General features: G+C 44.3%; 1 protein-coding gene across 2 annotated transcripts; it reads left to right on the top strand.

Moving 5' to 3' along the window:
- Window positions 1-600: 600 nt before the first annotated feature.
- Window positions 601-8095, top strand: LOC146197920 (histidine protein methyltransferase 1 homolog). Of its 2 annotated transcripts, none has more exons than XM_084593196.1 (7): window positions 601-1010; window positions 1080-1227; window positions 1305-1393; window positions 3186-3257; window positions 6741-6868; window positions 7301-7399; window positions 7896-8095. In XM_084593196.1, the coding sequence occupies exons 1-7, from the start codon at window positions 867-869 to the stop codon at window positions 8056-8058; spliced, it is 843 nt and encodes a 280-aa protein (XP_084449322.1). In that variant the 5' UTR covers window positions 601-866; the 3' UTR covers window positions 8059-8095. The 2 variants fall into 2 exon arrangements, with proteins under 2 accessions (XP_084449322.1, XP_084449323.1); XM_084593197.1 differs by having other exon boundaries at window positions 601-924.
- Window positions 8096-16284: the final 8189 nt, after the last annotated feature.

Genomic DNA, 16284 nt, shown 5'->3' on the forward strand with positions numbered 1-16284 from the left:
ATCCAGGCCAAGAACCTGTCGGTCGCGGCTTCTCTTAAACGATGACAACTAATCGCAATAAAGCAAATTTAATGAACACCAACTGGATTAGATAACGAAGGGTTGCATCGTAACAATTCACGGAGTAGTGAGGAACGTGCGAGTTAAAGTGGAAATAGAGAAAGGGGAGCCGTAGTGGAGGGCTACGGAGTAATTTCGACCACCTGGGGATCTTTAACGTGCGCACACGGACGCCACTGCGTTTCGCCTCCATCGAAACGCAGCACCGTCCGCGGAATCCAGTTTGTCTCGTGCACTGATCTCTCGTGAGCTATTTCTTCTCTTCTTTCTTCCCCTCAGTAGGGCCTCAGCTCGAGGATTTCCCCCTAGCTGGCGCTAGGCGTCCGGAGCTGGTAGGGTTGCATGCGCCGACAAACCTACTTTTCTTTTTTGGCTGAAGAATTCTAGATTACGCCTGCAAATTAGGTTGGTTAGGTCACAAAAACAAATGTGCCATGATGGCATCCGCCACTATCTTACTTCAAAGGGGAAGCTACGTTGATTAATCTATCTTGAAAAACGCCTCTGACATCCATCCAGGTATCTCACAAGGTCAAGTCAATACTATGTCAATCCACGGTCAATCCAGAGGCACTGGTCCAGCATGGCGCGTTCCATGTGTTGTGCGCGCCGTGTTCACCGTGTTCTGTATCAGTTCGTTTTCAAACAGGTGTGCAGACTATACCGACTCTAAAAAAGACATCTAAAGGCCTGCAATTCAATTGTAGTTGTTCGAATACATCTCTGTAACATACATTGCGGGTGTAAGCTCACTAACGTTGTCACTTTAAGCTCCCAACCTCCGTCCAGCTGTCTACCGCGCCGCTATGTCTTTCTCTTTTAAATTTGACATACCGGATGCTCAAGAAGAAGACACGAATGAAGGTGAGTTAATCGAACTGGGGTCCAAACAAGTGAACAAGCCTATTGCACCTTATGAAGAAGTCCTGCCAGTACCGGAGCATGAAAATGTGAGTGTGTTGGTGCATGCTTCTATGCTGATCTGATCTGCCGCCTTCCATTTTACATTGGGCTTCCAGCTGCACGAGGACGTGGAAAAAAGTGTACTAGACCTGATGACTATCAAAGTCGAGTTTCTTGTGGGCAGCCAAATGGAAAGCCTTCTTCGAGGCGATATTCTAGAAGCAGCTGAAGAGAATTTGGACATAGTTCCGAGTGTGTATGAAGGTAAGTTATGCCTCGAATCTAGCTTGTGTCATTGCAGTAGGTGCTTATTTTATTTATGCTTGCGCCTCTTTCTGAAGGCGGTATGAAGGTCTGGGAATGCTCCATCGATTTAGCCGAGTATATGGAAAACAACCTGAACATCGACGACGAAACCAAAGTGCTGGAGGTGGGTTGTGTGTCATATCCTATTCTTAAAGCTTTTTACATGTGGAAATGTGCGCATTGGCTTGTCATAATATTTACTGTTATTTTGTTCATATATTGTTCAGTGTACAGAGGTGAGCATGTTTACCTTGAGCACTGGAGTGGTGTTTTGTGGAGATGGAAAGGAAATTTTAAAGCAGGTACTGAGTTTCACAAGTAATTCTTACTCTTGAAATTAGAAGTTTATGCATCCAAACCGTGCAGGCGTAAGCGCCTTGCTGATAGCAAAACATGTGTAAAGTTTACACACCTCTAGAACACACTGCTCAAGCACTCTAGACTAGCGTGTTCGCTTCTCGGCAAGCTAAATTATGAAGAGGCTCATCAAACATGGAAAGAAAAAAAAAAACTATATTTTTAGCACTGAAGCTTTGACTTTAAAGGACTATAAAAACTAAATTTTGGTGGCATTTTTCTTCTTGTTAAGGATGCATAAGTGATTCCTGTATATCGATCAGCTTGCAGTTTTTGCCTACGACCGCTAAATAATTCATAACTGAATTTTCTTTTCTCACCAGTTTAGGTTTCAGCAGCCGAGAGGTGGCTGTGACGTTACAATCAAGTCTTGATGAGCGGCATGAAAATACATCTATATTAATATAAAGCCCTGTTTTAACCATTTAACTACGGCACACAAATGCGCCTGTATGGCCTATGCTTAGCGTGTCTGGCTCGGGAGCCTAGGGTACTGGAGTGCTTAATCACTTGGTTTGATTCCCATCTCCCCCGCTGCTCTTGCCAACTTAGTTGTGTCATGAAGTCTTGTGATGTCACACAGTTCACTGACCAAGCATTGCCTGGCCACATCACCTGCCAATTACCACCTGTCCAAGGCACACCCATGACTTTTTGCTCGCAACATCAATTCCAACGCTGATGCCAAATTTTTTCATGCTAAAAATTGCAAAAGCTGCTGCACAGAGATGAAGTATGAATACTGTGTATACCTTTTTGAAATCCTCAATAGCACACAGCATAAGCAAAAAGTACAAGAACATTGGTGCAGTTAGGCACATCAAGTGCCACATTTTACATCAATAGACCCTCAAAGTATCTTGTACATAACATCTTAGTAAATCTGGTTTCTGAAATAATCTAGCATATCCCTTTGAGGTCTTTTGCCATGCTTATGACATATTGACATTTTCTTTAGTATTTTAACAGCTTAGGCAGGGTTCTTCCTACTGTGACGGCAGTGGTTTTGCCGTCCACCTCTCAGGCTTTAAATTTTCTATACTCGGAGACAACATTCTGTGACGTGGCCAATCAACGCCGTTTTAGGCACTGCAGTATGCATCACTGGCCTTTTAGCTTTAGTTCGGGATGGCGGCGTGCCATTCTAATGCCTATAGTATTTTTCTCTCTTGCACCCAGGTGCTTCACCTGCTGTTCAAGTACACTGAACCATTGTTTAAGAATGCTTCAACCACTATACTGACACACATTATTTCTAAGTTAATGGTTGTTGATAATGTTGCTTTGCTGCAAGTCGTAATGACAAAAGATGAACTTGACAGCTGAATGACAAAAATTCGTCCTAGATATGGTTTTAGATGCAAAGGTTTGTAGGCTGAACTAGCTCACAGCCTTTTCATTCCCAAGGAGATGGTTACACTGTCATTAGTAGCATAAGAATTATGTGTACAGTTTAATGTGGCACCCCATGTTTTTAGGTGCTAGTGAGTATGAGCATAAGGTGTATTAAAATAAGCTGTACTCTGTTCAACATTGTTTTCATTTGTGTTCTTCTTTAGCTTGGATGTGGAGCGGGGCTTCCAGGCCTTTTGGCTTGTCTCAAAGGTGCATCTGTGGACTTCCAAGACTATGTGAGTCTAAGAGAAGTGGTGTAATGGGATCAACATTATTCTTTATGTGACAAAAAAAAAAAGACAACCATTTTATGGTTTCGTTTGAGAGGGAACTGAACTAGAATCTCTTTAATATTCTGTACCCGTATGTTTGTAAGAACATGAAGCCTCCAGTAGGCTTACAATGGCCAGAGAAATCCAAATAAATAATTATGTGTGCATTGCTTCTTTTTGTTGCAAACAAATTGGGACAGAATTATGCTGAGAAGTATGATGTGTTCTGTTGCAAGAATGTACCAACAAATGGAAAATTGTGCACTGGTTTTGATATAAATAAGTGCAGCAAAAGACGTGAAATATTGGATTATTTTATTAAACATCGTTGGATAGTCACTGAAGAGGGCATGAGGTCTTTTTGGTAAACTTGTGTGCATGCTGAATCACTGTTGTCCCTAACCTTTTACTTTTTTTTATCCAGCATAAAAAAGTAAATTGCATCTCATTGTGTTATGATTTGTCTGGCTTGTAATGTGGTATTACCATGTAGGTGGTGTCTAGATTCCATATACCACCTCTGGTCTTCAGATTATTTCTATTCTCAGCTTGCCCTGTCCCTGAGTTCACCTCCCACGCTTTCTCCTTTTTACCTTCTTCCATACATTCCTAGGCAATGTTTTGTAGCAGGTCCATTGATACTAGGCACATAGGCAATCGTCACTTTTTATTCATTCTCATGAAAATGGACTTTTATCATGATTGCCAAGATTTTGTATGTGTTTTGATCCAAGACATTTTAAGATCCATTAAAGACTGCAAATATCTTTAAATGGCACAAGTAATGTAGAGGGTGCAGATAATGGACACAAGAGCAGACTAGAAAAAACCAGGAAGATAAACTGCAGGTAACTTTTATATGGGTAATGAGTTGACAAATATAACGTAGTGGACACAGTAGCTTAAACACAGCCGGATATGTGTAAGTAAATGTTTGTTCCAATTCTAAGTGCTCATTTCTTGCTGGAAAACAGCCTATAAAAAGGGGGGTACTCCCAGGTCATTTGCCTCCTCCGCAGTGGTAAAGAAACTGCAACACTATGCAGTCGAGCCACCCTATGACGAATATGGCGGTCACGGGGATTGCATTGGTTATTCTTCGAGGTTCATAGTAACTTGACATTCTTCATTACAGCCAAAAATGCAAAGTAAGGCAAAGGGGCATTTGTTTCCTTAAAAGCCCTCTTATGTGATCTGCTTCTTCATGATGGAGAGTTGTCTTGTGACTCTTGCAAATACTTACTTTGCCAGTGGCCTGCTTTAGGGACACGTTGCTAACACCATAGTGTTTAACACTATCGCCCAGTTCTCCAGGAATCCGACATCAGCGTTGTCCGATAGAGCAACATGCCTGTTGTTCCTGTTACTCCCTCCCTGCCAGGCTGGATGGGTGGTGGTAGTGGTTTATTAAGAAAACAAATAAAAGGAAGATTATGCTGCAAGCCGCTACAGTTGTATCTAATATTTTCAGCATCCAAAGTATGTCGAGTGGAAATAGAAAGGACGAAGAGCGATAGTGAGAGGTATAGAGAGGTGCAGTAGTGAGGAAAAAGTGTGGAGATCTTTGTACACTGTTTGCAAAATACAAAAGTTAAACAAGTTAGCATCACTCAGTTGCAAGTGTCCAGGTACTGTCAGAAAAATAATTTCGCATAAGTGACCGCTGCAATTATTCCCGTAATATAAAATTGGACTGTATATACATAGCCACATATGCCTAGTGCCCACTTTGCCTGTGCACCTGATACCCAGTTCGGAAGGGCATGAAAAATCCAAAAGTCTGGATGACTACTCCGCATAACTTCTCCTTGGTGTGAAGGGCGTGCCACGCAGCTGCTATGCATAAAGTTTCGCATTTCAAAGAGCTTGTGTCTTCGTGGAGATGGCACAGCTAGGGCAAAGTATGCTGAGGTTTAGAGGAAGCTGCCATTATGCCATAAACAGGGACTAAGGATTACAAAGTAGTCAGATGGGATGGCCAGTATAACCCTCCTCCCCCTCAAAACTAATAAAAGGTCAGCAGTTCATACCCAGTAATGGTTTGCAGCCCAACAAAATCACAAACGCCCAGCCCTGGTCAGGTGTTACCCACCTATGTAGGTTTAAGAAGCATGTTCTGCTGAAAAAAAGAAAAAGAAAGGCTGTGAAACAAGACCAGATTGCCCAGTCTGGAAGTAGCAGTATTGTGTGCTATAAGGAAAGTGAACACCGTGAACATGGTTTCCAGTGTGTGCTACTACCTCAGAGCAAGAGCCGAAGCACTCCCTTGTGGCTACAAAATCTATTCCTTTAGTGCCTGTAATGTGGTCGGGGTGTGAGAACCTGGCTTAGAGAAAGGGGAACCCGAATCATTGCCTCTGCTAGGGATGGTTGTCATAGAATGTCAAGGACCCGTTGAATGTGTAGTGGTGTTGGAAATCCACTTGGAAGCCGACGGCTGCACATTAAGCTAAGACCAAGCACTCGCCCTCTGAGGAGGCCTGAAAAGGGCCTAGATCAATTGTAATCTTTTGGAAAAATCCCGTCCTGTCTCCTTTCTCTCTCAATTCACACAGCACCTTCAGTACATCCCACGCTCCTTTCTCAACTCCTATCCCACCCTGCTATTTCACAGAAGTGATTGGGGAATCGTTGTGTACACTCCTTCAGCTGTGGTATCGCTTTGTAGTTATTGTGGCTATGACATGTGAATAAAAGTGTCCAGTAGATGACATAGAATTTTTGATTCATCCACATAAGAGACAAATAGACTATTGTCTCTGAAAGTCGGAGAAAAAAGTATGTAGGTAACAAGACAGATGTGTTTGATGCTGGAGCATCCTGCCCAGTGCTACTGTGATGCTCCGTCCTTAGTCATGGTACTTTTCGGGACAGGCTGGGGAATAACATAGTGCACCACCGTCCCTCTTAGAAAACAATGGGGGAGGAGGTGAGGTGCTATATCATCTGAGCCCTGAGTAGTAGTACAGAGTAGTGCACTCAGTATTACTCGGCAGCCTTCCTTCAGAATTCACAATCCTGTATGTTATGAGCAATCCATTCACCAGTTCTTTGAACCACTTAATGCGATGGTCTTCTCAGTTAGGATATTTTTACTCGCTGAAATGGCTTTTAGAAATGCAAGTTGGCAGTTGTATTCTTTCTATCTTGGTGTTTGTCGAACATACTGTGGTCTCATTTACTTTCTCGTCTTCAAAAGTAGGTGGTTGTGTGTCGCTTACTTCCGAATCAGAATAAGGTTTATTGCTATACAGAATACAACATGAATAAAGCTATGCAGGAAAAGAGTCGTTGAGTCAAACACATTAACTTGCTCGTAATGGCATTTTCAACTAAGGATACATTAGAATAAAAGTTTCAGTCCACAAAAAATGCTATTTAATGCTGTGTAACTGTTCTGCTACTGATGGTTTACATGGTCTCTTGTTTTTTCTTCTGTCATTTCAGAACAAGCAAGTGTTGGAACTTATAACAATACCAAATGCCTTTGCCAATATTGGTGCACGAGTGAAGAAAAGGTGCCGGTTTTTCGCAGGTGATTGGAGTGCTTTGGAAGACAACATAGCACCTAGCCAGTAAGGACAGTTTTGATATTTTATTTAAGCGTAGTAACCATTAAATATGCAACCAAGTTTAGCATAGCCCAGAAACTGTACTAAAAGACTATCAGTGGCCAGTAATTGTCTCACATTCATGCATCATGCCTTGCTGGTCATTGAAAAAGAGAAAGTTTACATGAGTAAAGTAAAAGAGCTGCTCATGATTGCCATACCGATGCTGGCCTTGCAGCATTGCCATGCCTCAATATTTGCATGCTGCTGTTCTCCTATAATTGGAATGTTTCTCTGTTTTGGTATTACTGAAACTCAAGGTGTATCTTTTTGCATTTGAGCTAACTGAAGACCAGTGGCATGCTGTACATCAGAAAGAATTACTTCCCCCTTTGTAGCCATCATTATATTTATACACCTCTAAGAGAGCTCAACGTGTGGCTGCATTTGTTTCAGGTATGACGTGATTCTGACGAGTGAAACAATATACAGTACTTCCAGCTATAAGAGTTTGATTGCAGTTCTCAAGAAAGCAGTCAAGCACACCGGTTTTATGTATCCTTTGTGATCTTTTGTGTCATCACTATCCTTTCTGCATAAAAAATTATGAATTCTTCATTTCTCAAACGTTGCAGGGGTAGAAATTTCTCTCACTTGCTATTCCTGTTAGCTTTGACATTTCTGTTATAACGAAAACTTAAGTTTACTGAAAATAGCTAAAGTGCCTGTTTGAGCTCAAAACAGACAAACAAAAAAGACTAAACAGATGCATGTAATGCCTTTACTGTTAGTGTTGAAGATTACTTTCTTCATCGAAACAAAATCAACATAGAGGAAATTTGTTCAAACAGGCTTGTAATCCTGATAACTTTGCAAATAGTCATAAAAGCATAGGGAAAGTGCTCTGCAAACAGCCTAGAATTATTCATAGAATTCAGATTCAGGAGGCTTAACATCTAGGCTTATTGACAGGATGCTTCAAGAACTCATTCAGTTGCATTTAATGACAACCATGACCTGGTGAATATTGGGCCTTAACAACAGTAAGCAGCCTTGTTGCAGCTAAAACTTGCTATTTCGGTGTTGGAGGTGGAACAAGGTTATTTGAAGATGCTCTGGCCGAAGATGGCTTTTTCACGTCACGGGTTGTTTTCGTTACGGACGTTGGAGTGCAGCGGGAAATTCTGGAACTGCGTGTCAGGTCTCTGTCCTGATAATGTCCACAATTGATGCAATAAATATGTATGTACAGAGATTGCTTCTGTGTGTGGCTGTTGATTGTGTATCTACTTTAGTTCAGGACCCTATTCCTAAACATTGTACTTGATACGGTAAAGACATTGCAGTGAATTCACCTCCTTTAATTAGGTCTGTTTTTTGCTTATAAAAGTGTATGATTGGATTTTCAATCAGTTGCGGTCATTACAAGTCGTAGTGTGACATATTGGTCACTACAAGTCACTTTAATCATTAGTATTTAGCTTTAGTCATTAACTCTAGTAATGTCTATTTATAACCTTTATTCATTACCTATCACCATCAATCGTTTTCATTCTTAACCTCCCTCCTGATATGTCTGCTATTTGCGAGTGACGCACCAACGCACAGGTGCACACACACAGATTTTCCCTTCATGAGTCTTTCTTAGAGAGGCTTTCGCCTCAAAAGGCAACATTAAGTCAGATATGACTTAAGTCTCATGCAATAACCGACATGCACAATTCCTTCGCAAGGGAAAGATTGTTAGGGCTTTTCTAGTTAATGAGATAAACTGCTAACCATCAGATCTAATGAAAAGCACAAGAATTTCGATGCCCCTAGCTTGTTTTGTGTTTTCAAATATTAAAAACTGATTCTGTTGCTGTTCAGCGCAGTAGTACACGCCACATACCACTGCCCTTAGCAACTGCTTTCAAAAATGCAGCCCATTAGTTTCCTACGCCAGGTTCGATTACTAGGCTAAAAGCATATTTTTTATTCGCACCGTAATCTTAGGTCGTGCGTAACAGTGCTTCACAATTAAAAGGGGTCACAGACTCTCCTGCATTTGTCATGCACCTCTCATCTCGCTTCTTCGGCATGGTACGCCAGCAGGTTGTTATTGTTGCGACTGTAGGAATAAGGAAAAGAAAATGCACGGGCCTGCTACTGGCTCTGTAGCTGAGCCACCTCCGCTGCCTCATGCGGACAGAAGAAAAAGAAGAGAAAGACGCGCGCCGCAACAGCCGTCGTCCACCACCGAAGCAGTGGCGGGTGCAATGACGGCTTACAACAGATAAAAATTCAGTGGCAGGCTAGCCCCCGCCGCAAGCGGCATTAGCCAGCCCGTCCCAGCCCCGTAAGGCCAGCAACAGCCACCACCACCAGAAACAGGAATACCACCTACCGGTAGCGGGTATATATATCCAGCAGGTGCACCCAGCGCCTTTCCGCCCACCGCAGGCAATGCGCGCACTCAGCGCTGATGTCTGGTCGTTTAAATAGTGCGCTCCGAACTCGTAAGTTCACAGTCAACGGCGTTTTCACAAAGTTGCTCGAAGGCTGGCTTGTAACGGTGCGATTTCTTGCGCGAAAGAGCTTTTACATTATTTCATTCCTTTGCAGCGCCGTGCATACCCTTCGAGAGTAGTGTAAATTACGCGGGAGTATCTGCAAAAGTTCGTCTTAACCATCATACTCTGATCACTTAAGCGTATTGTCATTTTCACTGTGATCCTCTGGAAAACCAACCTAATATTGTCGCATTGTTGATCTCATCCGACAGTTCGTGTTACCGAGCTCGTCGTAATTTCACTAGCCATTTTATGGTACAGAGTTTTGCTATCCTCTTCGCATGAGAATCTCAAGCCAGCATTACAGCCTCTGCGTCATTGTATGGCTGGCGACTCCGCGGTGTTCATGTGCGGTCATCGTTGGACAAGTGCCCGCTTTATAAGCGCTGGATCTACTCGAGTACAGTGGACGCTAATGTGATTTCACTCCCATAATGGTGAAGCTCACAAAGTCGCTGGGTGGAACTGCAGAGACAACAGTAGATGACACAGCATGATTGTTAATCCCCCCCCCCCCCCCCCTTCGCCCGTCCCTCACGGTGACTCGGCTTTTAGGGCGCTCGACTGTTGTGTTCAAAGATGAGGGATCGTCCGCTTTTCAATGGAGGCTCAGCTAGAGCAAGGCGCCAGTGTAGTGTGCGATGCGAGTGAACATTAAAGAACCTCAGGTGGTCGGAATTAGAATTCGGAGCCCTGCACTACAACTAGCTCCCTCGGACATAGTCTGAATTGCTTTGGAACGTTAAACCCTGCAAACAGAAACATTTTCTTTTCTTCGAATCTAGAAACCTGTAAACTGTTTAGAAATGCAAACACACTGTCAGTGCACAAGTACCCGGGAGCTATGTGTCTTGTGATTTCTTCTGCATAATCTTTCTTTACACGTACTGATCTTGAAACACAGCGCCCAGTTCATCGGCCTTTAACAAAGCCGCACAAAATCGCGCGCTACTAATGCATAAATAAATTAGCTGTTGGGACGCTGAACTCTTAAGTGTTCATTCGCTCTCCGAGAACGTCCTCTCACCGGCAGCTGCACCTGATTGTTCATATTCCTACTCTCGCAGTTGCTTGAAAAGGCACTGTGGAGTATTTATAGACCCTAAAACAGCATAGTAATGTACACCACTAAAAATAGACGACACAAGAAATTCGCGCAGCAGAAGTTTCTGCCGAAGTTCGCAGAATTTCAAACTTCCTCTCATAGCACAAAGGAGGATTTTGCCAGTGGTGTAACAGTGTTCTGAGATAATTGGATATATGGCCTAGGTGTTGAGCCTAGCATACTTTACGTATCTGATGGAGATCCTGGTGGCTAAAATTCCAACCTTACAATCCAAGGTGGTATAAAATTTAGCCATCCATGTTTTCAATTCCTTGAACGAAAACTGTAATCCCATCAAGCGGTACATTATTCTAAGCAGTGATGATGAACAGATCTGCATCTTACAAAAATCTTGAAAACAAACAAAAAGAAAATTTTGCCCACAGTAACTGCTTTTCTCGTCCATGTCCCCCCCCCCCCTTCACACACGCGCGTGCCGCACGCACACACACACACACACACACACACACACACACACACACACACACACACACACACACACACACACACACACACACACACACACACACACACACACACACACACCATTCCTCGCGTCAGTGTTTGTCCCCCCTACGTGAGCGGAGACGAGCGAGCCATTTCAGATGGCGAGCTCGACAATGCACCATTGTGCGCACCGTCGCCCTGCCACCCTGCTCGGTGGGAAGAGCGTCTCATCCTCCACAAACCTAGCTGTAGCAGCGATGCGCAGTAGACGCCCCAACGCGACCTTGCCTTTCGTTGCCGTCGGTCGATCCGACTTGCCAACAACGAGTGAGGGCACTGTCCTCGGCGCCGCAAAATGCTAGGGGGGAGGCTGGACTGGAAAGTGAGGGGACAGGGATCGGCCAGGGTCAATGGCCTTTCACTTCTCTCCTGCCCGTCGATGGGAATACCGCGCCTGATCATGCACGTGACCGCCACAGTCATTCTTCGTCACAGCTGGCAGTCTCCGCCTTGTTCGTATGCTGTGATGTAAGCTTACCTGTCGAGGGTGTTACGCCGTTGATTCAGTACCCGAGAACCACCATGAATAAATTTGACCTGTTAAACTTCCACCATGGCTTAAACTGCGCGCCTTTTTGTTTCCTTTGATTGATCGAAATTTGAAAAGCAACTCCTGAGACTCCTCATATTGCAAGACGTGTTTATTAGCTTTCAGGAAGTGCTCGCCATAGATGTGCTTCACTCAGTGCCAATAAGCGAGCAGGAAGTGCAAAAAAATTGCAGCTTAATTCAAAAGCATGTTTCACGGACGGGCTAGCATCTTTGATTCCTGCCTATTCCCGTGTTTCATGGGTGTCATTGTAACGACGTCGTGGTAGTAGCCAGATTTGCGGGAATCTGAAAGTCCTAACCCAGGATTCAGCAAGACAAAAGAAAAAGCTCCGCCTTTAAGGTAAGGCGCGACAGCGTTCCCATTTTTCGTCTCCCTTGCGGACCATCGTTCGCGTGCGTGCACTTAGCTACTCGCTTAACCGCTTAATTTTGCGCCTCTGTTTCTAACACGAACCCATTAGCTAGCGTACAGCCGCAAGCTGCCATATCACACGAAATATTTCCGATACAAATATAAAGCCCCCCTTTAATCAAGCCGCACAAGCGTGCCTGCGTGCTTGTAGCGCGCGTCACTCGGTGTCCAGGGGTCCTGAAAGGCTAGACTCCGATATCTCATCTCCAAGGCGAAGCCAGAGTTGACAGCGCCTTCCAAAGCGGCCACGTCATGTGGTCTTGTGACGTCACTCCCGACGACCAGTCGGTACACGGCCATGTTACCTGCTAACTACCACCTGCCAGAGGTACGCCCGTGATTTCTTGCTGAGAACGCCGACGCTGGATTTTCCAGAGAACAGGGCTTTCAAGGTTATCGCGTTGGAAACAACAAGGGAGCAAGTCGGAAGGGGGCTTTGATGTCGGGGCTCGTACTCGCATTATCGTCCTGCGAGCTGAACACGGTACACGTGAGAGAGCTTGAATAAAAGACTATTAAGGACGTGAAATCAATTAATCCACTTTATAATTGTTGACTTAATTGCACAATATTAATTGCAAGGTTGAATAAGACCGTCAGCATCAAAGGCGAATCGTTTTTTTTTGTTTTTTTTTTCCTGCATGAGCATTGTGGTTAGAAATATCGTGCGCCAAAAATAGTTTTGTAAGCAAGTTGAGTTGGCTTTCCCGCATTCTGCGTTTATTGCAGCAAACACTCACGCAGTCTGTGTACTTTGCAATGTAGAAAAAGAACATTTTTGAGGAGACACGTAAGCTCCGTATTTAAGTGTATGACGCGATAGCGTTGACGGCTGCCGTTTACCGGCACCTCTTGCGGATCCTCGTTCGTGTCCATGCATTTTTTTACTCCTTTGTAAATCACTAATCCATTAATTTGTGCCTCTAATACCTCACAAATACTGTCTGAAATCACACAGTCCTAAGTTAAGACATTATGTTAAAGACTACCTAAACGTAGACATAAGCCGCACGGTCGCGCCTGCGTGGCCAGTCTGACTCGGAATGCAAGGGTCCAGGGTTCGATTCTCCTTACCCTCTCATCAGCAAGGAGAAACAGTCACGTGAGAGAAAGTAGTCCTCTGGTAAAGCTTTTCTTATTACATAAATAAAAGGCTAAGCATCATACCAAGTTATAGACCCAAGAAGTTCGATGCCTCTGATCTCTGATCTCGTTTACTGTTCAACTCAGTAGTAAACACGCCGCGTACGATGGTCCAAGTTGGTTTGGTTTGGTTTACGGGGTTTAACGTCCCAAAGCGACTCAGGAGGGACGCCTTAGTGGAGGTCTCCGGAAATTTCGACCACGTGAGATTCTTTACCGTGCAATGACATCGCAAAGAACACGGGAGCCTTGCTTTTCGCCTCTGTTAGAAAGCGGCCGAAAACCGGCCGCTATTCAATTCCTCGTTGTGTTCAGCAGTTCAACAGTTTTTTTTTTTTTATGATGTACAGGTATACGTTACTTCGTCAGAAAGATTGGCAGTATCCATTCTCCGCTATCACTCATGGGAAATGTTCCTCCTTTGTAGCGACAGTCCACGTCTTGTAGTCGTCTTATTCTTGACGGCTGCATTCCTGGGCATGTCCATAAAAGGTGGCGAAGATCCACCTCGGTAGCTGGCCTCGGACACTTCAGTTCAATCGTTCAGTCGTGTCCGACTCTTCGTGACCCTATGGACCATGTCACGCCACGCTTTCCGGTCTCTCACTATCTTCCTAACATCACATAACTTCATCTGCAGTGCCTCGAGGATGCCATCTAACCACCGCGTTCGCTGCCTACCCCTTTTCCGCCGACCCTCAACCTTTCCCAACATCAAATCTTTCTCCAGCGACTCCTCTCTTCTCATCAGATGACCAAAGTAGCTGAGCTTTAACTTTAGAATTTGACCCTCCAATGAGCATTCAGGTTTTATGGTCGACAATATCGACTGATTTGATCTTCTGGCAGTCCAAGGAACTCTCAAGAGTCTTCGCCAGCACCACAATTCAAATGCGTCAATTCTTCGGCGGTCAGCCTTTTTCACAGTCCAACTCCTGCATCCATACATCACAACTGGAAAGACCATAGCATGAGTTATACGGATCTTGGTTGGCAGACTAATGTCTCTGCTCTTTACTAGGCGGTCAAGGCTAACCATTGCTCTTTTTCCCAGAAGCAGGCGTCTCCTAATTTCATGGCTGCAGTCTCCTTCCGAGGTAATCTTGGAGCCCAAGAAGAGAAAATCTGTCACAGCTTCCACTTCTTGTCCATTGATGCTCCAGGACTTGATAGGGCAAGACGCCATGATCTTTGTCTTTTTAATGTTCAGTTTAAGCCCAAACTTCTCACTCTCTTCTTGTACGCGCATCAGAAGTCTCTTGAGTTCCACTTCACTTTCTGCCATTAAAGTGGTATCATCCGCATATCTAAGGTTGTTGATACGTTTTCCAGCAATCTTCACTCCAGCTGAAGACTCGTCCAGACCGGCCTTCCTCATGATGCACTCTGCATATAGGTTAAATAGGCAGGGCGACAGTATGCAGCCTTGCCTCACTCCTTTCTCGATCGGAAACCAATCGGTAAGACCATGCCCAGTTCTGACTGTGGCCTCTTGCCCTTCATACAGGTTCCTGAGGAGACTGATGAGGTGAATTGGAACTCCCATCTCTTGGAGAGCTTGCCACAATCTGCTGTGATCTATTCAGTCAAATGCTTTCGCATAATCGATAAAGCAGAAGTAGATGGGTTTCTGGAACTCTCTTGCTTTTTCCATGATCCAGCGAAGGTTGGCAATTTGGTCTCTAGTTCCTCTGCCCTTGCGAAACCCAGCTTGCACGTCCGGAAGCTCCCGATCCACATACTGCTGCAGCCTACCTTGGAGGATTTTCAACATCACCTTGCTAGCATGCGAAATAAGCGCGATCGTGCGGTAGTTGGAACAATCTTTGGCACTGCCTTTCTTTGGAATGGGGATGTAAACTGACCTCCTCCAATCCTGTGGCCACTGCAGGGTTTTCCAAATCTTCTGACATAATGTATGCAGAATGTTAACAGCGTCATGGTTGAGGTTTTGAAGCAACTCAGCTGGAATGCCATCAATTCCGCTAGCTTTGTTCTTAGCAAGGCTGGCTAAGGCCCATTCAACTTCACTCTTCAGGATGCCCGGCTCGAGATCAGTAACCACAACCGTCTTATGTTGGTTTTGCACATTCGGGTCCTTCTTGTACAGTTCTTCTGTGTATTCCTGCCACCTCTTCTTTATCTCTGAGGCTTCAGTGAGGTCCTTGCCTCGTTTGTCCTTTATCACGCCCAGCTTAGCACAGAAGCTTCCTTTGATATCTTTGATTGTCTTATACAGAGCTCTTGTGTTCCTTAATTGGCTGTTGTCCTCAACTGCTTGGCACTGTATGTTCAGGAAGGCATTCTTATCTCTCCTTGCTATTTTCTGAAAATCCGCATTGAGAACCTTGTATCTTTCTCTTTCCCCCATAACTTTTGCCATCCTCCTTTCCTCAGCTATTTGCAGAGCCTCTTCAGATAACCAGTTTGCTTTCTTGCATTTCTTTTGCTTTGGAACTACCTTAGTAGCAACTTCTTGTATTATATCACGAACATCAGTCCACATCTCTTCGGGCTCTCTGTCTTCTAGATCTAATTCTTGAAATCGATTCCTCACTTCCACAGCATATTCTAATGGAATTTGATCCAGATCATACCTGAAAGGCCTTCTAGTTTTCTGCGTTTTCCTCAATCGAAGCTTAATTTTGGCAACAAGAAGCTGATAATCGGTGCCACAATCGGCCCCAGACCTTGTTTTTACTGCTTGTATAGCACTTCTCCATCTATGCCGGCAAAGAAAATAATCGATCTGATTCCTGTACAGACCATCCGGTGAAGTCCATGTGTACAGGCGCCTCTTGTGCTGCTGAAAATGAGTATTCGCTATGGTCAGGTTGTTTTCTTGACAAAACTCTACTAGCCTCTGCCCAGCTTCATTTGGCTCGCCAAGACCGAACTTGCCTACAATTCCGGATATTTCTTCACTCCCGACCTTAGTATTCCAGTCTCCTATGAGAAAAACGACGTCTGATGATGGGGTGCGGTCTAAAAGGCATTGTAGGTCCGCATAAAATCTCTCAGCGTCAGCTTCTTCAGCAGTAGAGGTCGGTGCATAGACTTGGATAACTGTTATGTTGAAAGGGTGACCTTGGATCCGAAGTGAAATCATTCGGTCTTTTTTTGGGTTGTACCCTAGCACTGCTTTGCCCATTCTTCTGTTTACTATGAG

Source organism: Amblyomma maculatum, chromosome 2, assembly GCF_055883805.1.
Source record: "Amblyomma maculatum isolate TAMU_Amacu chromosome 2, ASM5588380v1, whole genome shotgun sequence".
Taxonomy (NCBI): Eukaryota; Metazoa; Arthropoda; class Arachnida; order Ixodida; family Ixodidae; genus Amblyomma; species Amblyomma maculatum.